This window comes from Piliocolobus tephrosceles, chromosome 2, assembly GCF_002776525.5.
Source record: "Piliocolobus tephrosceles isolate RC106 chromosome 2, ASM277652v3, whole genome shotgun sequence".
In the NCBI taxonomy this organism is placed as follows: Eukaryota; Metazoa; Chordata; class Mammalia; order Primates; family Cercopithecidae; genus Piliocolobus; species Piliocolobus tephrosceles.
The window spans coordinates 139,412,351-139,438,484 of NC_045435.1; the positions used below are offsets into that span (position 1 = coordinate 139,412,351).

Genomic DNA, 26,134 nt, shown 5'->3' on the forward strand with positions numbered 1-26,134 from the left:
ACTGATAACTCCTCAGGGTTTAATGGGCTTTGAACATGACTGCCAAAGTTCCACATTGCAAATAAGCATTTTACTGCTTTTCAAGACTAAAGAAAATGTAGGAGGAGGAAATTGCCTTTGAAAACCAAAACTTTCTCCCTGCATTCCACATTCACTCTACTGTGTTCTAACCGAGGACAATTTAGTTGGAAGCCCCAGACTTCTGCTTTTCTTTCTTCTCTCCCTTTGGCACTCCTAGGATCCCAGTAAGTTTGGAATGAAGAAGTCTGGATTGAAATGTATAGTTGTTGGTATTTCTTCTCACAGCTGTTACTGCTTTATTTATTTATTTATTTATTTATTTATTTATTTATTTATTTATTTAGAGGGAATCTCGCTCTGTCACTCTGTCGCCCAGGCTGGAATGCAGTGGCGCGATCTCATCTCACTGCAACCTCCACCTCCCAGGCTCAAGTGATTTTCCTGCCTCAGCCTCCAGGGTAGCTGGGACTACAGGTGCATGCCACCATGGCCAGCTAATTTTTGTAGTTTTAGTTGAGACGGGTTTCACCATGTTGACCAGGCTGGTCTTGAACTCCTGACCTCAAGTGATCTGCCTGCTTCAGCCTCCCAAAGTGCTAGGATTACAGGCATGAGCCACTGTGCCTGGCCTCGTGTGTTATTTTAAAAAATTAAATACATGATTAAGAGAAAATTTAATTCAAGGAAATAGAAACCTGAAGAAAATTTAAAAGCTCTGGTATGTAAATCAATAACAAAAATGATTCATTAATATTTTTCATATATATGTGTATATATACACACACGTATATATGTGTAAAAATGTATACATATGTATACATGTGTATATGTGTATATATACACACACACACGAGAGCTTTTTTTTTCCTTCAAAGGACTACAACTACATCCTGTGGAATTAAATATAGGTTAAAGAACTAAAAGCAGGACAGGCTTTCACATACCCATGTTTTCCTTTGATAAGGCATCATCAGAACAAACATTTTCAAAAGAGCATTTTAAAATTGCTTTCCTAGAAAAAGAATTTGACAGATTTAGTTTCAAAAGATCAATCATGTATATTTAAATGACCATTTATGTCTATTCATTGGTAACTGTAGATTATAAATACATATATTTTCTTAAGGTAATTCTCTTGGTTGTTTTATGTAGTAAGAAAGTATGTTGCAGTGAAAAACAAAGAAGACTAATATTGATTTGAGTTCTCACTAGGTGCAAAGCATTAACAATTTACCAAGCACCTTACACTGGCTTTTTCATAATCCTCCTCCAAAACAACTACTAGTTGTTACTGTCATTATATAAAGAAACTGAGAATTTGAGATATCAGAGAAAAATGAGAAGTTTGACAACTTAGGTAAATGGTGGAATGTGGCAGAACTAAACTCTGTCAGACTGCAAAATCCATACTGTTTCCATGACTCTATGTTGCTGACACAGAGTCAGAAAACAATTTGCTCAAATGTACTTTCTCTAACCATAAGATCTTGAGAAAGTCACTAACTTCTCCAAGCCAGGAATTCTTCATTTTTTAAAATGGAGATTATAATATACTTTCTAACTATTTGATAGGGCTAGTGTGAAGTGTAATGAAATAAGGCAGTGAAAGTCCATTTTTAAAATTTAGTCATTCATCTTCTAAAAAAGTACAAGGAAGAAGAAAAGGGCTACCTATTAGTGTCAGTCCTTGTTTTTGAGTATGAACCCTCCTAACACAGCATTGATTACCATTCTTTAAAAAATGCCTGGTTCAATGACAAACACTAAAACTTGTCATCTGTGGCTTATTAGTTCATTGTGAAAACCTGGTTCTGGTTTAAATTACCTATTTTTAAACTAAAAACCTGATTCTCTTCTGATTGCTCATAAGATATTAATCTCTAAAAGTCCCATTTCAAAATATTTCATAAATATAAAGCTTTTTCCCTACTTCTAAGACTACTACTTATAATTCTATTAATTCTTTTAGAAAACTGTAAACACAGTATTTTCCAAGTGAAACAGAATCAAGGATTATGAGAAAGGTCATGCAACAACTAAATCCAATATATATTTCAATTTTATCATAATACTATTTAATTTCAAAAAGCATACCTTTTCCTTTTTCTAAGTTTGGGCTTCTTCTTTTCAATATTACTTTTAGAAATCTGCTTCTATAAAACAAAAACAAAAATATGAGTTAGTTCATATAGGACTAAATCAGCTCAGTAAAATAATGGGCCCCATGCAGTTCAAGTAATTTGGCCAGAAGAAACACCCTGGCCGATAGCCCTAAACCACATCTTTACGTCTAGTCAACCACTGCATAGTCACTGCAATTGCATGGATCTGCTCATCTTTCAGGAGTGCTAAACTGATCTGATTTGGATGTCTACCTCCCATATTACCCGCTCCCCCTTACATAACCTCACAAACATATAAAAATACTAATAAAAACACTTTAAACTTGTACACACATATATAACGTTTAGATAAAGAAAAAAATCACATGCCAGAAGCACATGAAATGCAAAGCTATTAATATATAGGTGGAAACTGACATAGGGAAAGTCCAAAAGAAATTTGTACCAGGATAAGGGGCCAAAGGAGTTTTGAGCTGGGCTTTTCATGTCCAGGTAAAGATAAGTGACATGTTTTGAGGGTGACACTGGTTAGAGAGCTGTGCTAATAATGTTCCATAAAGCCCAGGGACTTTAAGGATTTTTTCCTGTCCATAACAAGAGAATAGGAAAAACTTCATTCATGAGGACACAAAAGCAATAAGGTAGTACGCATTCTGACATGGGGAATTAGATGGCAAAAAGCAATAATCCTAAAAGAATGAAAACACTAGGTCTATACCATTAAAGTGAGAAATCCAATTTCATGTCTCCTGAGATTTCCCAATCGAATAATTAACACGAAGACTTATCCAGGACTTCTAAAATCACTGAGACAAAAGTAAGCAAAAGAGCCAAGAAATTAATGTAAAAATGTATACATGGTCTTTGTAATTCACAAGTATTAAGAGCATATAGATCATCTGGAGAAGAAAAAACCCATAAAATAATTATATTTGCACTGTATAGCTCAGTTGACATAAAACTCAAAAACAGGCAAAGCTAAGCTGTGGCACTACAAGTCAGGATAGCAGTTACCTTGGAGGTAGGAAGTGTGACTAGAAGAGGGCATGAGAACACTTCTGGGGTTCTGGAAATGTTTTGCTTCTTGATCTGGTGCTGGTTAGAAGGGAATGCTCATTTTAAAAAATTCATCTAATTTTATTTACATTTATGATTTTCATTTTGTATGTTTGTATTACAGCAATAAACCTAATTTAAAAATAAATATTTAAGTTATTAAAGGGTTAAAATGGATTAGAAACTATAATGAACAACTTTAGGTTTCTATACTATCTATAAGCCATGAAAGAATTTTTAAAAAGAGCCAAATAGCACTTCTAGAATTAAAAAAAAAGTCAAGTCATTGAATTTAAAATTCAATGGATGAATTAAAGAGCTGATTAGATATACTGAAGAAAGAATAACAATTCTGGAAAGTAGACTTGATGAGATCACCAAATCTATAGCAGTGGGACACAAAAATACTTTTTTGAAAAGTAGCTAAGAATCACAGAGAATAGAATGATAAGGTCAAGAATAATTCTGAAAGGATTTCCATAAGAATAATATGGAAACAAAATGGAAGATAAAATATTTGAGGTGATAATAACTAAGAATATTCCAGAATTAGGCCATGTGTGGTGGTTCACACCTGTAATCCCAGCACTTTGGGAGGCCAAGGCAGGTTGATTATCAGAGGTCAGGAGTTTGAGACTAGCCTGCTCAACATGGCAAAACCCTGTCTCTCCTAAAATAAATAAATAAATAAATAAAATACATAAACAAACAAACAAACAAATAAATAAATAAATAAATAAATAAATAAATAAATCAGGCATGAGAATCACTTGAACCCTGAAGGCAGAGGCTGCAGTGAGTTGAGATTGCAACACTGCACTCCAGCGAGAGTCTGTCTCAAAGAAGAAAAGAAAGGAATTTTCCAGAATTAAACATGTCAATTTGTAAAAGCCCATGGTGCCAAGCTATAAAGGTAAGACAATTAGGCTTTAATAGGCACCATATCAAAACAATACCCAGGAACCTATCTTCAATTAAACAATATTCAATAAAACTGTAATTCAAAAAGGTAGCCATATGTGTGTGTTTGTTGAGACTGAGGAATATAAAAAGGTTTAATACTATTTTCTCTGCCTTTGTGATTGTTAATTTCCATGATTATGAAAAGAATTACAATTTTTAAAATAATATTTTTCAAAAGAGTGAGAGCTAAAAAGATAGAACTTTGCTGACAGAGCCACTATAGAATGTACTTTGGAGAATGAAGATTAATCTAGAAAAATCAAAAAGAAGTAAAGATAAGTAAATTAAGTGCTCAACATTATGTAAATCTAAATAAACACCTAAAAAAGACAAATTGGTAATGGAGTAAAGAACAAAGAGGATTTACAAAAGTAGACAACTGAATAGAAGAGGAAAAGGGGTTAGACAAAGGTGAAAGCATCTTAAGAACCTTGAATTATTCAGAAGAAGAGTGATGGTGATCAGATTTAAATTGTTAAACCCATTAAGCATGTTCATATTTAAGGATAATCACCAAAAGAAGAGAAATACAATTTGTATTTTTTTAAGGAAAATTCATTTTTATTATGTCTAAAAATATGTACTTCAATGGATAGAAAAATTCGTAGAGTGGGCCGGGCGCGGTGGCTCAAGCCTGTAATCTCAGCACTTTGGGAGGCCGAGACGGGCGGATCACGAGGTCAGGAGATCGAGACCATCCTGGCTAACATGGTGAAACCCCGTCTCTACTTAAAAAATACAAAAAATTAGCCGGGCGATGTGGCGGGGGCCTGTAGTCCCAGCTACTCGGGAGGCTGAGGCAGGAGAATGGCGTAAACCCGGGAGGTGGAGCTTGCAGTGAGCTGAGATCCCGCCACTGCACTCCAGCCTGGGTGACAGAGCGAGACTCTGTCTCAACAAAAAAAAAAAAAAAAAAAAGAAAAATTCGTAGAGTGAATACTTGGATAGACAGACAATGCCTGTCTATTCAGTACATTTATTATTAGAATTTGCTGCTAACATTTTTGAAAACATTTTTGAAAAAATTTTTCAAATGAAGTACTTTCCATTTAAATTCTTGTTTACATTATGTATATTCATTTGCTATACTTTCAAGTTCCATAATTTTGTTCAAAACCCACTTTAAGATATTAGTTCCCATGAGGGAGGATCCAACAATATGACCCATATAAAGAATTGACACTTGCTCCTAGTTGGTTCACACCCAGATAGTTGAATGACTTCCTGAGTTCCCTTACTACCATGAAATTCAATTCATCTTCCAGATTGTCATTATGTTTACCTCTTCCCCTCTTTTCTCTCCAGTGTTGATCCTTTTCACTTCAGCATTGATTATGCCCAGGGTCTTTCTTGACATCTAGGGTAGATTCTTAGTCTTGACTCTCATCTTGATAGCTCAAAAGGCTACAAGTTCCAGAGTGTAGCTACCAGGTGGTAGAGACTCAATCTGGTTCCCTTAGTGACCATGGAGTAGAGATTCTGTTCTAATTGTTTCAATCCCTGCTAATCCTCAATGGACATGCACAGTGTTTGTAAATGACTAATACAGATAAGAAATTTGTACATCATCATCTTCTCATGGATGATCCTAGGCTTTCCTTACAGAAACTGGTGGCTTCTTTTCTTATGTCTTCAGGTTGGTTGAGGTTTCTCTTGGTTTGGTGGGGCATCTCTGATGCACAGTGAAGCAGCTAGGAATGCTCTCCTGTAGGTCTAGGGTTGGCTGAGGTAGGTAGTTCTGCCCTACATGACTTGCATTTTCCTAAGATCATTGGGTAAACTTGGGTTACTGTAGAGGGTCAAAAGAAAAGCCAAAATACACAAAGCCTCTTAAGGACTAGGTTGGAATTATCGCACTGTCACTTCTACCTTATTCCATGGGCCAAAGTAAGTCACAGAGTTCAGCCAAAGGCATGCAGTGGGGCAATATACTCTTCTTTAGAAGGAACAGCTGCAAAGGGTGTGGTTAAAAGAAGGTGGTCACATCTCCTGATTTCAAAAATTATGACAAAGCTACAGTAATCAACATAGTATGATATTAGAATAAGAACAGAAGAATAGATCAATAGAATAGAATTGGGAGTCCAGAAAAAATCTCTCATGTATATGGTCAACTGATTTTTAGCAAGGTTGCCATGACAATTCAGTAAGAAAAGAATAGTCTTTTCAACAAATAGTACTCAGACAACTGGATATCCACATGCAAAATGAAGTTCAACCTGTACCTCACATCATACATAAAAGTTAAAATGGACCAAAAATGTAAATGTAAGAGATAAAAGTTAAAACTCTTAGAAGAAAACACAGAGGCAAATATTTATAATCTTGGATTAGTTAAGGTTTCTTAGATATGACACCAGAAACACAAACAACAAAAGAATAAATTGGATGTCATCAACATTTTAAAACTTCTGTAATTGTAAAGGACACAATCAAGAAAGTGAAAAAATCTACATAATGAGAAAAAAATTTTGAAATCACATATTTGATAAGAAATTGTATCTAGAATATGTAAAGAAGCCACAACAATAAAAATACAATAAGTCATTTAAAATATGCTCAATGAATTTGAATGGACATTTCTCCAAAGAAGACATATAAACAGCCAATAAGCACAGAAACAGATGCTTAATATCATTAGTCATCAGAGAAATGAAAATCAAGACCACAATGACATATCACTTCAAACCTACTAGGATAGCTAATTTTTTAAAAAAAAATAGAAAATGACAAGTGTTCACAGGGATGTGAAGAAATGAAAATCTTTATTTATTGCTGGTGGGAATATAAAATGGTACAGCCACTTTGGAATATAGTTTGGTAGCTCCTCAAAACCTGAAATTTAGAGTTACCCTATGATCTAATAATTCCAATCCTAGGTATATACCAAGAAAAACAGAAGCATATGCCCATACAAGAATGAGCACATGATTGTTCATAATGGCATTATTTATAATAGCCCAAGAGTAGAAACAACCCAAATGTCCACCAATGGATAAAGTGTGGTATATCCATATAATGAAATATTACTCAGCCATTAAAAATGATGAAGTACTGACACATGCTACAATATAGATGAAAAGTGAACAGTCAGACACAAAAGGCCACAGTATTATACGATCTAAAATGTCTAAAAAAGGCAAATCTATAGAAGGAGAAAATAGATGCATAGTTACCACGGAAAAGGGGAAGATGGGAAATGGGCAGTGACTGCTAATGGGTATAAAGGTTCCTTTCACGGTGATGAAAAAACTGTTCTAAAATTAGCTAGTGATGTTGGCTGCAAAACTTTGAATAAACTGAACTGTACATTTTTTAAAAGTGAGCTGTATGACACACAAATTAAATCTCAATAAATCTGTAATTTAAAAAACAGAATGACATGGAAAGGTTGAAAGGGACAGGGGCAGTGGCTCACACCTGTAGTCCCAACACTTTGGGAGGCCAAGGCACGCAGATCACTTGAGGGCAGGAGTTCAAGACAAGCCTGGCCAACATGGTAAAACCCCATCTCTACTCACAGTACAAAAAATAGCTGGGTGTGTTGGTACACAACAGTAATACTCAGGAGGGTGAAGCTACTCAGGAGACTGAAGCAGGAGGATCGCTTGAACCTGGGAGGGGTACGTTACAGTGAGCCAATATCGCATCACTGCACTACAGCCTGGGTGATGGAGTGTGACTCTGTCTCAAAAAAAAAGGTTGAAAGTGAGGAGCTGGAATATAATATATTCATAATTATTAACAAAAGTAACAAAAGAAACCTAATGTAACTATATTTAAGCAGACATTAAGTCAAAAAGCATAATCAGAGATAAAAAAGGGTTATTACTAAATGCTAAAAAAAAATTCACTCAGAAAGTATAATTGTCTTGACCTGTCTATTATCTAAAATATTAGTGCAATAATTTTGATGTTTGTCCCCTCCAAACTTCATGTTGAAATTTGATCCTCACTGTTGGGGGTGGGGCCTAATGGGAGGTGTTTGGGTTATAGGGGCAAATCCTTCATAAATGGATCAATGCACTCCCTTGTGGGTGAGTTCTCAGTCTATTAATTCTCACTACAGTTGGTTGTTAGAAAGAGTCCTCCTGACTCCCCTTTGCCTTCTATCATGAGTGGAAGCATCCTAGGTCCCTCATCAGAAGCTGAGCAAATGCCAGCACCATTCTTCTTGTACAGCCTGTAGAACCCTGACCCAAATAAATCTTTACTTTATTAATTACCCAGTATTCCTTTATAGAAACACTAAATGAACTAAGACACATAGCTTTAAAATATACAAAGTGAAAACACAGAATTACAAGTAGAAAATACTGAATCTACAGTTTTTTTACCTCTCTTAAAATTTCTCATACAATTTACCTCTCAAAAAATAATAAAGCAGAAAAAAATACAGTAAATATGATAATTCAACCACACAAATAATAAGCCTAATATAATGAACATATATTAAAACTAGCACTGAATAATTAAAGAATACATATTGTTTCCAACCTTGAAACATTTATAAATTTGACCACCTACTGCGTCACAGAGGAAGTCTCAAAAATATTAAAGTAATCTCTATTTTACAGACCACATTCACTGACAAAAATGCAATAACATGTGAAGTCAAAACCCAAAAGGTAGCTAACTAAAATTTGTAATAAATTCATAGAAACCGAGATTGCACCACTGTACTCCACAGAGGGAGACCCCATCTCAAAAAAAAAAAAAAAAAGAATATTGAAATATTGTCTAAATCACTGACCTCCATCTCCAAAGACAATGTAGAACTATTATTTCTATCTTGTTAGTAAGTATCATCTTAAATTATCTGCATGTTTGAATATAAAGTAAAAAGGTTTACTATAAGAGGAAATAAGATTAAAAGATAACAACAAATGAAAAGTACTGTATTGTTACTAATGGAAATACAATTAAACAGTTACCATAAATCACAGAGATTCCTGTTAAAAAAATAAATTCTTTTTCTACTTCGTTCAATATTCTACAGTGACTGAAATGAACAAGTCAGTATTTGCCAAAATGCTCTGTGCCTTGGTAGTATGAGCCTTTGATAAAATGTGATGGAGAAAAGCACAGAATTTGGTATAACAGGATCTAGAGTTAAATGCTCATTCTGGCACTTACTGGCTGTGTCACTTTTGGCAAGTCACTTGACCACTCCAATAGCCAGCAAGAGTCTGGTATAAACAATAAATATTTGTGGCCTAAATGACTATTTGGCATTTCAAGGTCTTCTTTTGTTAAATGATACCAAAAATTATTTACCTCAAAGTATTTGGGGGAAGAGAAAATAACATATCAGAAAATATCCAACTCTGCTTGCCAGTTAGTTGTTCAATCATTGTTTACTTCTGGACCAGTGTCCAGATTCTACCCTTTTTGTTTACAGCATATGACTGAGGGAACTTAGCATTCTGGTGTAGTAGGAGCTTGGGTAGTACACTAGTTTCCTAGGACTGATGGAACAAATTATCACAAACAGAAAAGCAAGAGAAATGTATTATCTTACAGTAATATAGGATAGAAGTCTGTATCTGGTGAGGGCACTCATTAAACTTAGGGCCCTTCTCCAAGATGATCTCATCTTGCTATCCTTACCTTGATTACATCTGCAAAGACCATTATTCCAAACAAGGTTGCATTCTAAGGTTCCAGATGGACATATATTTTGGGGGCCACTATTCAACCCACTACAGATAGATGCTATAATATTTACCTATCCCATCCCTTCCACTTCTCTCTCTACCATTGAATAGCTGATTCTCCTATGTTGTCTAGCCTATTACTATTCAGAGTAATAGCCAGAATTAGCAATGCCTGGGAGCTTGATAGAAATGCAAATTTTTATGCCCACCCTAGGCCTACTGAATCAGATACTCTGGGAGTGGGTCCCAGGAATCTGTGTTTAAATAAGCTTCTTAGATGACTCTCAAGCAAATTAAAGTTTTTGAGGCACTAATTTAATGCTTCCCACCTATCCACACAAATATAACACTATGTGTCACTGAGTTTAAATAAATCAAATAAATATTAACGCTTTCCTTGTGGAGTGTAAAAAACAATGTGGTTATATGGAAAGACTCTCTCTCTCTATATATATATATATACACACACATATATATACACATATATATACACACACATATATATACATATATATACACACATATATATATATACATATATATACACACACACATACACAAAATGATAATTAGGATTGCTGACTGGAATGACAAATGACAGAATTGCCTTTAATTGCAAAGGACAGAAAATCCATAGAACTGTGTTTACAAACATTAGATTTATATAATCTGCGTAAACTGACTTGACATTGCCCATTTCCTTAAGTCACTATTCAGCTAAATGAAGTTTCCTTTTTTAATTTTTAAACAAAAAGAGTAAGTCTGTTAGTTCTGTTAAATCTGAGGGTGTGAAATTTTGATTCAGTATTTTATGCTCAGGGAAGACATAAATATGTTTTGTAATCTTCTTTTGAGAGTAATTGTCAGTCAATAATCACTAAAGAGCTGCCTGCTTTGACAGAATTTCCAAAAGTGAATCTGTGTGCTTTGAATAATGTACACAAACTCCTTGTTAAAAGTTATCATATACAAGAAAAAGCCAACATCCTCATTTCCCTTTGAAAAATCTGCTTAGAATAAGGATGAAAACTAGTTACATGTAGCACTGCAAATGATGGTTATTATTTAATCTGAGTATCCAGAGAGTAGAGATAATATAGTTAAGTCTTTGGGCCTAGACAATGATTGCTTTCAACTTTCCTTTGAAAAGGAGGGGAGGATTAAAATGATCATTTGCTGGCCCTATTTTAGACACTATTTCAATAGAAAGAACACAAATCTAGTGTTTCTTATATAAATGTCAATCATCAATTGCTACATGCTCCAGTCTAGTCAACCTTTACTAGAGTTCTTCATTCCTGTGAGATTTGAACAGACCAGTCCCTGACAATATGACTTATGTCTTGCTGTTCCCTGCACTCTCTTCTTCAGCCATATGTAAGTTTACAATAAAGCACTGTGGATTTCTCTGCTTTGAGGGGCTTATCAAAGAGAACACTGGAGTGTGTATTCAAGCAGTGAGCTGAGACACAAGACAGCACTTTCCCTAAAAATAGCAGTTGATCACCAGCCCACCTTAAACAAAAGGCATAAAAGGCCTTTGATTAACACTTAACAATCCTGGCTGAGAACAGGAGTACCAGGAAACTTCAAGGAGCTCTATGATTTGGTGCTTCACTGATAGTTTTTAAAGCCTTACATTTATTTTTTAGTGGTCTTTGACTATATATACCAGAGATAGACCATGAAAATCCAGGTATTTCTTTTTGTAATAGAACAGATTTCACTTATAATTATAAAGAGTTTAAGAATACTAAGGACTAATCCAGACAGGGTGCCCAGGGAAGGACAAACCCCACGGAAAGCAGAATTTGTGACACAGTTGCTTAGCTGATTGAATAAAACCAGTAAATTAGATTATCTGATCTCTAATTGTAGGCTTTCTGAAAATCCAAATCAGTTGAAACAATTCCTACTTGGGTACAGTATTTTCCTAAAGCCAACAGGTATCTTAGCAAGGGGAATGTTGGGAGAAGATGCTGTTTTTAGGGAAGACTTTCTAGAATCTATGTGTTTCAATTACGTTCTAAAAAGCTGATGCAGAGAATATTCAGTGGTTATAGTATCTATATTATGCTGTTTTTCTGGACAAAAGAATGAATGTCAAGTGTTTCATTATTTGTTTTATAATTTTCCTCCATATCGGCTAGAATAGTAAGGATAACCAGCCTGATTTTTCAACTCATGGATCATTGTCAAATGCTTTAAGCATTTACCTTCGGTAGAATGCATAAGATCTCTCTCATACATAGGAATAGACAGACTCTCCACAATAGCACAACTAAAACATTTAAAAAATTATTTTTAAAATGTTGTCTAGTGTGTAGGAGAGTATAAGTTTAAGATGTATCTCTAATATAAACATTTCATGATGCAGCAAATTATTTCTGGAACAAAGTGAAAGAACTATTATTATTATTATTATCACTATTTAAGACAGGGTCTCACTCCTGTCACCCAAGCTAGAGTGCAGTGGCGCAATCTTGGCTCACTACAGCCTGAACTTCCCAGGCTCAGGGGATCCTTCCACCTCAGCCTGAGTAGCTGGGACCACAGATGTACACCACCACACCTGGCATAATTTTTGTATTTTTAGTAGAGACAAAGTTTCACCATGTTACTCAGGCTTGTCTTGAACTCCCGGGCTCAAATGATCCACCCGCCTCAGCCTTCCAAAGTGCAGTGATTATGAGCATGAGCCACCCTGCTTGGCAAAGTAAAGATATTAACTACATAAACAAAAAGACAAATAGCATCTCAAAGTCATTATAATTTTAAATAATTTTAGAAGTAGTAATTTATAGGTTTTTAAAGAAAGAAAATAGGTCTGTGTCATTTAACATAAATGAAAAGTTGAAAGACTTGTGGACAAAAGCCAAATGCTCATAAATTTGAAACTGTAGGCTTGAATTCTGCTATAAGCCAATTTTCTTTTCACTGACATTGTATTTTTTCTGGTGATATCTCTCCCCTTTGCAAGTAGAATAGTAGTGTAACTATTAGGCATAAAAAAATCACTTAATATAACTAGTGTAATTGCTACAATCCATAAAATACAAACTCATTATTCAAATTTCTATTCTATATTATATCAATAACCTATTGATAGGTACTACTGGTTTTGGTTTTAATGGAATGGATTGAAGATGATGATGGTGAGCAAGAAATATTCCAGACTTCAGAGGAAACTCAGATTCATTTTGTGTGGAGTCTGAAGTTGGAAATAGGACTTATGTGCCTCTGAATCAGAGAGAAAGGATTACACTTGGATACAATCAGCAAAATGCATTGAAGAAAACTGCATACCACAACCGTAGGTCCAAATAACAAAGGACATCATCTGGCAACTGTTCACCATTTGATAACTGGTATTTGAGGAAAATTTTGTTTCTTAAAAAAACGGCAGCCACATTTTGTGGAATCATATTTCTTGCTTTCTGGTTCAAAGTTGAAATATAGAATAGAAAACAGGGAGAGTTATGGTTGAAAAGTTCCAAATTTTTAGAATCTGCAGCACCAGATTTTAAGTATCATCAAATTCAAATTCCAAGTAAAATAATCTAAACTGAATTTTTAAATGGACATTATGTATAGAGAAAAATTAATACAAAACTAGTTATTATAAACAGTGACATTCAAAAAGGATACTTTTGTGTTTGCTTTTTAGTAACAAGGATGAAAAGAAGTTTTAAATGACTAGAGAAAATCACTGATAGATAAACCTCAATGTTTGTTTACCAAAAACCAGATTTACATAATTAAACTCTGAATTTTGTCAAACCACTCACTGCACTGGGAAAAAAAAAACACTGGTTTAGGAAGGCATCACTATACCTCTCTCCACTTCTACTTTCTTAGAACAGCCCCTTACAACTCAACTGCAACCCTAGCAACAATAAGCAGGCCAGCAGCCCTGTGGGTGGAAAAACTTCCCCTTATAGCTAGTTGCTAGCCAACATTTCTTATACTACATGCCCTATGAACTTGAGGAATAGTGCGGTCTTCACACTATAGCATACTATTGTTTTCTCTCCAGGGGAGAAAAACAAAGGAGTTTTCAACTCTGTTATACTCATCCTTGACACGCATTTACCCTGTACTCCTCAGCTCCTCCCACTCCCACTGGCCATTTTGCGAAAACCACAAGTAGGCAGTTTGGCTGAAGTCAGATCCATCAAGCGAAAATCAAATACAAAAAAGGGTTAAGGAAATATATAAGTTTCAATGAAGACTTTTTCTTCTTTGTTTAAGGAGCAAATACAATAATCTGCACCAGAAAATTGGTATTCTGAAGCAAGGGATCTTTGCTTGCCTTCCTAAATGGTGTGTAAAAGGATTTGGAATAAGAGATTTATCTATTTTCTCTAATTGTAATATTTTACAATTGTTATCCTATAGAACTCCTATAGACTTTAATTCAAGATAAAAGAAGTAAATCTTGCAATTTAATCAAACAGGGTTAGTTATGAAGTTACTAAAGAGTATCTTGTTAAAATCACCCTCTGGAAGGGCATTTTAATACTGCCTTATAAGGAGGCAGTTTCCCTCTACAGATTTTGAGCATAGGGCAAATGAAATTAGTATGAAAACAACTTTCTGGTGGGGTGTGGGTGGCTCATGCCTGTAATCCCAGCACTACAGGAGGCCAAGGTGGGAGGATTATTTGAGCCCAGGAGTACCTTGTCTCTACAAAAAAATACAAAAATTAGCCTGACAAGGTGGTGCACACTTGTGGTCCCAGGTACTTGGGAGGCTGAGGCAGAAGGATCACTTGAGCCTAGGAGGTCAAGGCGTCAGTGATCCATCTGTGTTCATGCCAGTGTATGCCAGCCTGGGCAACAGCCTTGCCTCAAAAAAAGAAAAATGAACTTTGTATGTTAAGATTGACACTGATGATTTAAAGTAATAAATGGATAAAATGGATAAATATTTACATTAGGAAACTTTCTGGGTAGGGAAAATTCTTTATTTTGATTAGGGATGGTAGTTTTATGAGTATATATATTTAAGAAAAATTCATCAAATTGTACACTTAAGATCTTTGCATTTCACTGTGTTTAAATTTTACTTCAATAAAAATTTAAATTATGAAAAAGGTGAGTCAAGTTGGCTAAATAAAATTTATAAGAGGTAGTCATTGTGGACTGTGTCCCTGCACTAGACCCCAATAATCCAGACCAAACTAGAATGGAGTCACTCACACTAGGTGTCACGTAATCAAACTGAACTGAGACATGAGCTAGTTTTCCAAAAACCAGAAGATTTCACAGCAACCAATAATAAGGGTCCCAGTCAATCTGAGCTGGCATAATAAGAAAGTATCTTCTGCTTTAAGCCACACAAGGAGAGTAACTTGAAGTAACCTGATGCTAACCAATCTAGTTTTTTTGCATAATGCTGTTTCCTTCTTCCTACTGGAGCTGCCTTACAAAAGCTGATCATTCTGCTAATCCCAGTAGAGCACCCTTCTATTTCATAGATAAGATGCTGCCAGATTCATGAATCGCTAATAAAAGCCAATTCGATCTTTAAACTCAATTTGTTGAAAATTTCTTCCCTAAAAACTAAAAAAAAAAAAAAAAAAAAAAAAAAACTATATTAATAGTACTGAAAATGGCAAAATGGTGATGGAATACCTGAATGATTCAAGTTGGGGGGACACTGGCCTATGGAAAGGTGAATAATGCCCACAAAGTAGAATACAAAAGGAAATTAAATGAGTTTTGAAACCTGACTGTGACTCTTCCCAAGGGGTTCTGCTCCTTGCTATTCTTTTCTGAGATTTCTCTCTGCCTAGGGCTAGAACCCAGCAGTAGGAATCTGCTATAATATATTTATCTTCTGGGAAGGATGCATATAAAGCTAAATAAAATAAGTGAGTTGCAGTACATGAATTCCATATTAATAGCAAGCTTAGCAATTAACACAAATATCCAGACATCTAGTCATAAAATGTAAGCAACTTATCCTGTTAATTGGGCTAATGAAAATTTTCTGCTTGTTACAGAAATTTTTTGTAATAACTTTGGAGAGAAATACTTTTTATCAGGAAACATAATAGCTGAAATTCCTCATACTGATATGTATAAATCAAGAAAGTGGTCCTTGATTTTGTTGTTCAAATAGTAAGTTAAGTTATTGGTATTAATAAGTTTTAGGGAAAAAGATACACATAATTTCTGTATGTAAGCAAAAAATTAACAAATAGATCCTTTTCCAGTTAGTAATAATATCTGGGATAGAGTTAATTAGAAATATGTAAAATTCTCTATTGAAAAAACGAAAAAATGAATAGAGAATCAAACTGTGTTTCTACATGGATGCATTTAATATTATAAATATGAAATTTTTCCCTAAATTGGTACATAGATTTTTTTTACCTTATGTTATAGCAACAACAACAAGTTATGATGTAAACTGGCAACAACATTTTTATTATACTAATACTTGTCAATGACAATTATGGCATTTGCAAGCACTGATGATGAGAACACTTCAACATAATCCTTCTACTGGGAAGTGTCCTTAAAAAAACAATTCAACAAATAGGGTAGGAGAGAAAGCTATACTGATGAAGCTTTTCATCAGTTTTACCAATAACAATAGAAGAAAGGTTAAGTGAATTGTGAAACATACTTTATATTAATAAAAAAGCAGTCTTTTAAAGTATGTCAAAAAAAAAAAACACTGAATGCCCCAAAAGAGACAATTTTACTATATAAATACAAAAAAGGAACTACAAAACATTTAAAAGGAAAATCAGAAAATGTTTGTAATATATTGACAAATTATTAATAACTAATAAGAGTGTCCACGCCTACAAATCAATCAGAAAAAATATAAGCCCAAGAAAAAATGGGTAAGGGTATAATTAGGCAATTTTCAGAAGAAAACCTAGGCAAATACCATTTAGGAAATCGGCATGGGCAAAGACTTCATGACTAAAACACCAAAAGCAATGGCAACAAAAGTCGGAGTTGACAAATGGGATGTAATTAAACTAAATAGCTTCTGAACAGCAAAAGAAACGATCATCAGAGTTAACAGGCAACCTATAGAACCGGAGAAATTTCTTGCAATCCATCCATCTGACAAAGGGCTAATATCCAGAATCTACAAGGAACTTAAACAAATTTACAAGAAAAAAACAACCATCCACATCAAAAAGTGGGTGAAGGATATGAACAGAGACTTCTCAAAAGAAGACATTTATGTGGCCAACAAACATATGAAAAAAAGCTCATCATCACTGGTCATTAGAGAAATGCAAATCAAAATCACAATGAGATATCATCTCATGCCAGTTAGAATGGCGATCATTAAAAAGTCAGGGAACAACAGATGCTGGAGAGGAGGTGGACACTTTTACACTGTTTACACTTTTACACTGTTGGTGGGAGTATAAATTAGTTCAACCATTGTGGAAGACAGTGAGGGGAATCTTCAAGGAATTAGACCCAGAAATACCATTTGACCCAGCAATCCCATTACTGGATATATACCCAAAGGATTATATATAATTCTACTATGAAGACACATGCACATTTATGTTTATTTATGCACTGTTTACAATAACAAAGACTTGGCCCATGGCACTGACCCTGAGAACAGTACTGCCTTTATTAAGAAAAACTGGTACAAATAAAGCAATATAAACATTAGTTATTATCTTTATAGTCTTTGATTCTAAGTATCATTTAGCAAAGATTAAAATAAACCTATCCACATTAACAATACTGCACTACTTCACGTATTCCTGTCTAAATCTCCAGATGAACACACAAGACCTATATCCTTTCTTTTATAAAGGGCAACCTCGTTTTCTATGATACTGAATTCCTCTCTGCAAAGGAGCTGAACAATATTCAGCCAACAAACAGCCAAGATTCCTTTTATAAGCCAAAAAGCAAAAAGATAAAACAATACCTGATTTTAAAAGGACTCATAAAATGTATATATTCAGAATACAAACACGATGCCCATCCTTTGCCTAATCATCTATAGATACATGCCCAACATCCTTTTCTGTTCCTCGAGGTTACACTTGACCTTCCCTGGGTCTGCTCTGCTTCACCACTCAACATGGGAAATCTCACCATAGGCTTTTCGTTCTATCATAATTCCTTTTTATTGTGGCACTAGTATATGTCCACAAGTATTTGTTTTAGGCACCAACTCTTTCTCTTTATTTAGTGGTAAGAACATCATCTCTTGAGGAGAATGTCAAGGTTCAACCTATCTCAACCAAGTTTTTGACAATAAGTAGAGTTAAACAACTCTCTGAATACAATATTCAGAATAATATATTACATTTTAATAATTCTTTTAAAATGCTGCTGACAATTTTCATTTAAAACATTCCAGGTTCAGAAAATTCATTAAGATGGCTGATACTGTTCTCTACTTAAGTTTAAGGTAGATGCCATGTTGAGCAGTAAATTCTACTCAAATTTTCTATGAGACTGTGTACACACATTATAGTAATATAGTATATAAAACTATTTTAGTATATGAGTATGTATATGAAATATAATTTAAGTAAAAGCACTCATTTACTTGTTTACTTACAGTTCTCTATTGTTCTAATTTCTGATAGTCCTATAACATTAATATAAGTAACCATAAATATTAATTTCCTCACATTAACCTAAGAAAGGAAACATACTGAAGTAACATTTAGAAGAAAAAGTGGATTGTATGTCATTGTTTGTTTTTAAATAATTTAATTTTCTTTAAAGAATAGTGTTAAATGAAATTTGAAGTTTGTATATTTTATAAGATAAAACACAATCTTACCCCTTTCTTGGCCAGTGCAGCAACTTTGTCATGTGTTTTGGATTTATCTGTAAGACAATGAAACATGGCTGCTTCAAAAAAGTGCCTATGTTCCTGTTCAAATAAATACTGAGTTACACAATGAGAATTTTCTACTTTCTCATTACTACTATAACATTATTTTGTTCCAGTTGTCCCTTTAATTAATATGTTAATAAACTGAGCTTCCCATTGTTTAGTAGAGCAATGCAATCCAAAAGTAATAATATGCACATTTTTATACTTATTTGGCAAATCTCCTCTCTTAAAGTTGGTTAGTTGGATGTCCTCAAGTTGGTGTCTAGTATATCTGATTTCTAGGTTCTGGGGAGCTTGTGTGCTCTGGAGCATATAGGATCTAGAATTGAATCCCAACTGCCTCCATTTTCATTATCTATCTATTATATGCTGGACATGGGACAAGGACTTTATATAGATATTTTATTTAATTCTCATTATAACCTTGTAAAGTACGCAGTCTCTCCTCACTTCACAGCTGAGGTAAATAATGTATCCTGCCTGAGGTCACGTAGCTTGGCCAGAACCATCTGATCACAAACCTCTAATTTTTCCAGAATGTCTGTCATCTCCATTTGGGACCACTGAGCTACCAACAGTGCCTCAGAGAAAGACTCAGCAAGAATGGAAACTACTAGTACATTTTCTCATTATACCACTCCTAAATTTAGTACATTTCCTCATTATGCCACTTCTAAAAACAGAATAATTAGTAACCAAATAGTTCATAAAAAACTATCCCAGGATATTATTTTGAGACATGCTAAAGCATGTATGTGTGTATATGTACCTATTGGTTACGACTGCTGTCATAAAATATAGAAACTCAGAGGAACAGGTTACTATATTCATTCCTACAACTGGCTGGTCACATGTAAACTATCCTCTTTCCTATATCCAGCTGTATACTTGAGATGATCCCTCTTTCTGGAACACCCTTTCCCTCCACTGATGAATGTATAAGGTTATGTGCCACTACAGATATTCCTCTGATTAGGATAAAACTCCACCTCTTTTGTAAAATCATAGTCATATTAAGCCATGAAACTTTCTTCTTTGTATTATGCTTAGTTACGAACATGTCTAAGTATTCTGTGACTAGAATATTCCTCAAAAGCAGGGACAACATTTTATATGCAGTAAGTGTTCAATATTACTTATAATTAAAAATGTATATGTATTTCATCCAAAATCTCCTATGAATCTGAAATATACATTTTACCTGAAAAAAATTACTGTAATGTATTAATTAAAATATATTGATCATTTACTTGGTATCAGCTACTATATTAGACAGTGGAAGATATAAAACAATGCACATGCTCTTAGACTCTCTTTATTTATAAACCAGGGGTAATAATTATTTTTCTTAAACTTTTAGTTTCAAGGGTACATGTACTTGTTTGCTATACAGATACATTGTGTGTTGCGGGGTTTGGTGTACATATTATTTTATCACCCAGGTAGTAAGCATAGTACCCAATAGGTAGTTTTTAAATCCTCACCCTCTTTCCACCTTCCACTCTCAAGTAGGCCCCAGTGTCTATTGTTTCCTTTTTTGTGATCACGTGTACTCAATGTTTAGTTCTCACTTGTAAGTGACAACATGCAGTGTTTGATTGTCTGTTCCTACATTATCTTGCTTAGGATAATGGCCTCCAGTCCCAACCATGTTGCTGAAAGGACATTATCTTGTTCTTTTACATGACTGCATAGTATTCCATAGTGAATATGTACCATATTTTCTTTATCCAGTCTACAGTTAATGGGCATCTAAGTTAATTCCATGTCTTTGCTATTGAAAATAGTGCTGCAATGAACATATGTGCGTATATATCTTCATGGTAGAATGATTTATATTTCTATCGGTATATATCGCAAAAATGGGATTCCTGCGTCAAATGATGGTTCAGTTTTAAGTTCTTTGAAAAATTGTCAAACTGCTTTGCACAGTCACTGAACTAAATTACATTACCACAAGTAGTATATAGCATTCCCTTTGCTCTGCAACCTTGCCAGTATTTGTTATCTTTTGACTTTGTATTAATAACCATTCTGACTGGTGTGAGATAATATCTCATTATGGTTTTGATTTGCATTTCTCTAAGGGCCAGTGATGTTGAGCATTTTTTCATATGCTCATTAGCCACATATATGTCTTCTTTTGAAAAGTGTCTGTTCATGTCCTTTGCCCACTTTTTAATGGGGTTATTTTTTGCTTATTATCAATGCTGGACATCAGACCTTTTTCAGATGCAGAGTTTGCAAATATTTTCTCCCATTCTGTAGACTGTCTATTTACTCTGTTGATAGTTTCCTTTGTTGTAAAAAGCTCTTTAGTTTAATTAGGTCCAGGAGTAAAAATGATTACCTCACTAGTATATTGTGAGATTTAAATAGAATAAGCTACTTAATTAAAACTCCTAAAACAATGTCTGAAGATAACAGATAATCAACAAATATTCACTTCCATTTTAGCTAATAGACATGGTGTGTGTGTGTGTGTGTGTGTGTGTGTGAAAGAGAGAAAGAAAGAGAGAGATCTTGATCTTTGGAATACTAGAAAAACACTTCAGTGATTATATATTTCACTACTGTATCATCTTTTTAGGTGACTCTACCATTCTTCCATCTAAATAATTATTTTCATCTTTTTAACATAGTTGGAAATAATTGATGAGTAATAATAAAATAGCAACATGTTTCAAGAAATAGGAAAAAATAAGATCATGAAAATCTCATAGTATATTTTGGGATTAATGATGTGTAAAGGGCCCAGTAGAACCTTACAGTAATAACAAGATGCAATAAGTTTTGTTGTATCTTAAAAAAAGTAAATTTACTCTTTGTTCTTTTGAAAATCTCTAATAAGGATAGAAGTCATGATGAAATATGAATCATTAAAAATAGTTAAAATTGAACGAAAAGAAACTCAAAAACTAAAATTGGAGTCTATGTATCTGGATGGGACAGAGAGAGTTAACCAAAATGGATGTTTGCTATGTTTCCTGTCAAAATATACCTCATTCTTACATAAATTTGCTAACATGGCAATGAATTGGGAACAGAAATATGTGAAGTGTTGTTCAAGGAGCTTTTTATGTTCAAAAGTTATAAAAACCATCTTCCAATAAAAGTAGAGTATCTTGGGGAGTATCAAAAACCACATTGATTTTCAAATGCCTAAGGAAAATTCTTATGTAATACTTGAAACATTATGATCAGTAGTAATTTCTTTATTAATAATAACAGTAGGTCTATGTTCAACTTCAGCAAAAATTAACAGCCTTCTAAAAGCGAAATTTTCTCTTGTGAGAAAGATTTAATTTCCTTCCTTCAGAAATCTCTGCATGGAGGGACTCTCGCCATAAAGAGTGAAAAGCAGTTAACAGGAAATGTAGATGTGGATAATGAAAAGGGCCTTCACTCCTCCTTTGAGCTATATCCAAGTCATATTTTTAAAGTGCAAAAGAGGAGCTGCTGGTAGTAAATGAAAATGTTCTAAAAGAGTAGAGGTGGTTATGATTCATGACCCAGAACAGATGTTACTGATTTTTTACTTACAACCATATTAGAGAGAAATACAAATATTAACATAATTCAATGATTTCTCTTCTTTAAATAATTTTTTTAAACCTTGTGTATTCATGGACTCTGAAAAAGTTGTCAGTTTTTGTTTGTTTAACTGTGATAGCTGAGAGCATTTTCGTAAAAATGTAGAGAACATTCAGTTTCTGGTCTGGAATGTAAGGAGCTTAGAAGGTTGCCACTAGAGTCCAACAACATGTACAAAGGTGAGCAAAATGAAAAATGAGCAACTCTTTTCAGATCCTTTGGAGAAGTGAGGTCACCGGGGAAACTGATGTCCCCAGATTTGGAGAAAAAGACAGGTAAATACAGAGAATCACAACCCACCTGAGCAGGGTGGAAACTAGTATAGGGGTAGGAAAACATGAACTTCAACTGACAAACTTCTAGAAACTCTAGAAACTTGTGGGAACAAGCCTGAGACAAAAACTCCAGGGGGACTTAGTCATGGTGGGAGGGACACACTTTTGTTGAGTTTTACCCGAAGGAGCTCTACCAGGTTCTCACAGAGAAGATTAGGGAAATATCTCCTGGTTCCATCAAGGGGAGGAGAAAAGTAATCATTTTGAAAAACTCAGACCATTCTGTTCTTCTTAGCAAGGCCTGCCCTGAGGAGAAACTATTTTACCAGAGCCTAACCTATTGAGGGATTTTCAAAGCCTAACCCCAGCCTGACCTGGGGGAAGCAAAATACCCAACTCCAGCCCTTGCTAGCCATCCTTTACCACCTATGTAGGTGAAGAAAAAAAAAAAGGAAGTTGGAGGAAAGCCCTTATGAAGTTTACAGCCTAGGACTGAGACTTTATGATAGGAACACAGAATGTTTTCCCTCCCCTTCATGTCTTACCACTGTACTGCTAAACTATCATGATTGCAGTTATTTTACCCAGAACATCATGCCCACCTTCCAATAAAAATTTATAAGGCATACTAAAAGACAAAAAAGAAAATTTGAAGAGAAAGAGCAAGCAGCAGGACTAGATCAAGATATGGCAGGGATGATGGGATTATCAGCTCATGAATTTAAAACAACTATGATTAATATGCTAAAAGCTATAGTGTTAAAAGTAGACAACACGCAAGAACAGATGAGTAATGTAAGTAAAGAAATGAAAATTCTAAGAAAGATTCATAAGAAATACTTGAGAGCAAAAGTACTGAAACAGAAATGAAGAATGTGTTCGATATGCTCATCAGGAGACTCGACATAGCTAAGGAAACAATCTTTGAGCTTCAGGTATATCAATAAAAACCACCAAAACTAAAAAAACTGAAAAAGAGAAAATGCTGAAAAAAATAATACAACAGTATATCCAAGAACTGTGTGACAACTAGAAAAGTGTGACATACATGTAATAGACATACTAGAATGAAAAGAGATACAGGAACAAAAAAAAAAAATTGACACAATAATAACTGATAATTTCCCCCAAATTAATATCAGATGCCAAACCATAGACCCAGAAGCTCAGGAAATACCAAGTAATATAAATGCCAAAAATCTACATGTCATATTCAAACTGCAGAAAATAAAAGATTAAAAATAAAATCTTGAAAAAATTCCGAGAAAAAGTCCACTTTACCAATAGAAGAATAAATATAAGAATTACATCAAACTTTTCCTCAAAAACCACGCAATTGATAAAATAGTTGAGCAAAATAAAGTGTTGACAAAATAGCCCACCCACTTAGAATTCTACACTCTGAAATTACTTTTCTTTCTTTTTTTTTTTTTCATTTAGATAACATATTTCTTACTTCTTCTTTTTTTGTTTTTTCTTTCAAGATAGGATCCTGCTCCATACTCAGGTCAGAGTGCAGTGGCACAATCACGGCTCACTGTAGCCTCAACCTCCTGGGCTCAAGCGATACTCCCACTTCAGTCTCCTGCATAGGTGGGACTACAGACGAATACCTGGTTAATTTTTGAATTTTTTATAGAGATGGAATCTCACCATGTTGCCCAGGCTGGTCTCAAACTCTGGGCTCAAGTGATCCTCCTGCCTCAGCCTCCTAAAGTGCTGGGATTACAGGCCTGAGCCACAATGCATGGCCTGTGAAATTATTTTTCAAAAGTAAAGGAGAAATAAAGACTTTCTCAGGCAAAAAAAAAAAAAAGGCATTTGTTGCCAATAGAACTGCCTTGCAAGGAATACTAATAGAAGTTCTTCTGAGAGAAGAAAAATAATATAGGTTAGAAAGTCTGATCTGCACAAAGACAAGAAGAGCATTGAAAACTGACTAAGTAAAGGTAAAGTAAAAACTTTACTTTTCTTATTCTTAATTGATCTAACAGATAATAGTTTGTTTAAAATAATCATGATATACTTAATTACATATGTTTATGCATACATCTTTTTGTGTGCATGCATATATGCTTATATATAAGTAAAATGAATGACATCAATGATAGCAGGGATGAGAAGGAAGAATTAGGCATAGTCTGTCATAAGATATTTGTACTACCCATGAAACAGGATAATTATTTGTAGGTGAGATTTGAATTAGCTGTAAATGTATATTGCAAACTCTAGGGCAACCACTAAAAAAAGTTTTTGAAAAAGTATAACTGATAATTGTTATGCTAAGAGGGAAGAAAATGGAATTATTTAAAATCTCAAAATCACAAAGATAGGAAAAGAGTGAAAGACAAAAACAGTAACAAAGAAAAAGGGCACCACTAAAAATAGTTTTAAAAAAGTATAATTGATAATTGATATGTCAACAGGGAAGAAAATGTAATTATATAAAATCTCAAAATCACAAAGACAGAAAAAGAGTAAAAGGCAAAAACAGTAACAAAGCAAAAGGGCAATAAATAGAAAATAATAATAAATATGACAACTATTAATCCATGATATTAAAAATAATCATTTTAAATATTAATGGCCTACATGGATGAATTAAAAGAAAAGTATATCATGCTAACCCTAATGAAAAGGAAGTAGGAGGAGTTATATTAATTTGAAACACAGCAGACTTCAGAGCAAGGAAAGTTATCAAGAATAAAGAGGGTCATACAAAATAATAAAGAGGTCAATACTCCAAGAAGACTTGCAACCTTTAATATACATGCACCTAACAGAGCATCAAAATATGAGAGGCAAAAACTGATGGAACTGTAGAGAGAAATAAATAAATCTACTATTATAGCTAGAGGCTTCAACAGCCCTCTGTCAGAAATGAACAAATCCAGCAAAAAGAAAATCAGTAAAGACACAGTTGAACTCAAAAGCACCATCAATCAGCTGGATATATTTGACATCTGTAATCTACTTCATCCAACAACAGCAGAATACACATCCTTCTTGAGCCCACATGAAACATTCAGAAAAACAGACCACATTCTGGCAATAAAAAATACCTTAACACATTTAAAAGAATAGATATAATACAATGTCTCCTTGCAGACCAAAATGGAATTAAGCCAGAAACTGGTAACAGAGAGATAGGTGGAAATTCAAAATACTTGGAGATTAAGGAACACACTTCTAAGTAACACATAGATCAAAGAAAAAAAAAAAACTCAAGAAAAATTTTAAAATATTTTGAACTAAATGAAAATGAAGGTACAACTTATCAATCACGGGATGCAGCAAAAGCAATGTTCAGAGGAAAATTTATAGCATTGAATTCATCTATTAGAAAAGAAAAAAGCTCTAAAATCAATAATCTAAGCTTCTGCTTTGGAAATTAGAAGAAAAAGAGCAGGCTAAATCCAAAGTAAGCAGAAGAAAAAAAAAAGAGCAGAAATCAATGAAATTGAAGACAGTAGATAGAGAAAAATCAATACAACCATAAGCTAGTTCTTTGAAAGATCAGTAAAACTGTTGACTAAAGAGAGGAAGGAAGGAAGGAAGGAAGGAAGGAAGGAAGGAAGGAAGGAAGGAAGGA

At 34.2% G+C, this 26,134-nt stretch overlaps 1 protein-coding gene across 2 annotated transcripts in view; it reads right to left on the reverse strand.

Moving 5' to 3' along the window:
* ZCWPW2 (zinc finger CW-type and PWWP domain containing 2) overlaps window positions 1-26,134 on the reverse strand; it is a 143,622-nt gene that overhangs the window by 9,757 nt on the left and 107,731 nt on the right. Inside the window, exons 6-8 of one of the 2 annotated variants that reach the window (XM_023207230.2) lie at window positions 18,617-18,663; window positions 2,116-2,174; window positions 966-1,033 (exon numbers count right to left, since the gene is read on the reverse strand). In XM_023207230.2, the coding sequence (XP_023062998.2) occupies window positions 966-1,033; window positions 2,116-2,174; window positions 18,617-18,663 (174 nt within the window). The remainder of the gene's footprint in view (window positions 1-965; window positions 1,034-2,115; window positions 2,175-18,616; window positions 18,664-26,134) is intronic. The other variant, XM_023207231.2, reaches the window with a different exon arrangement.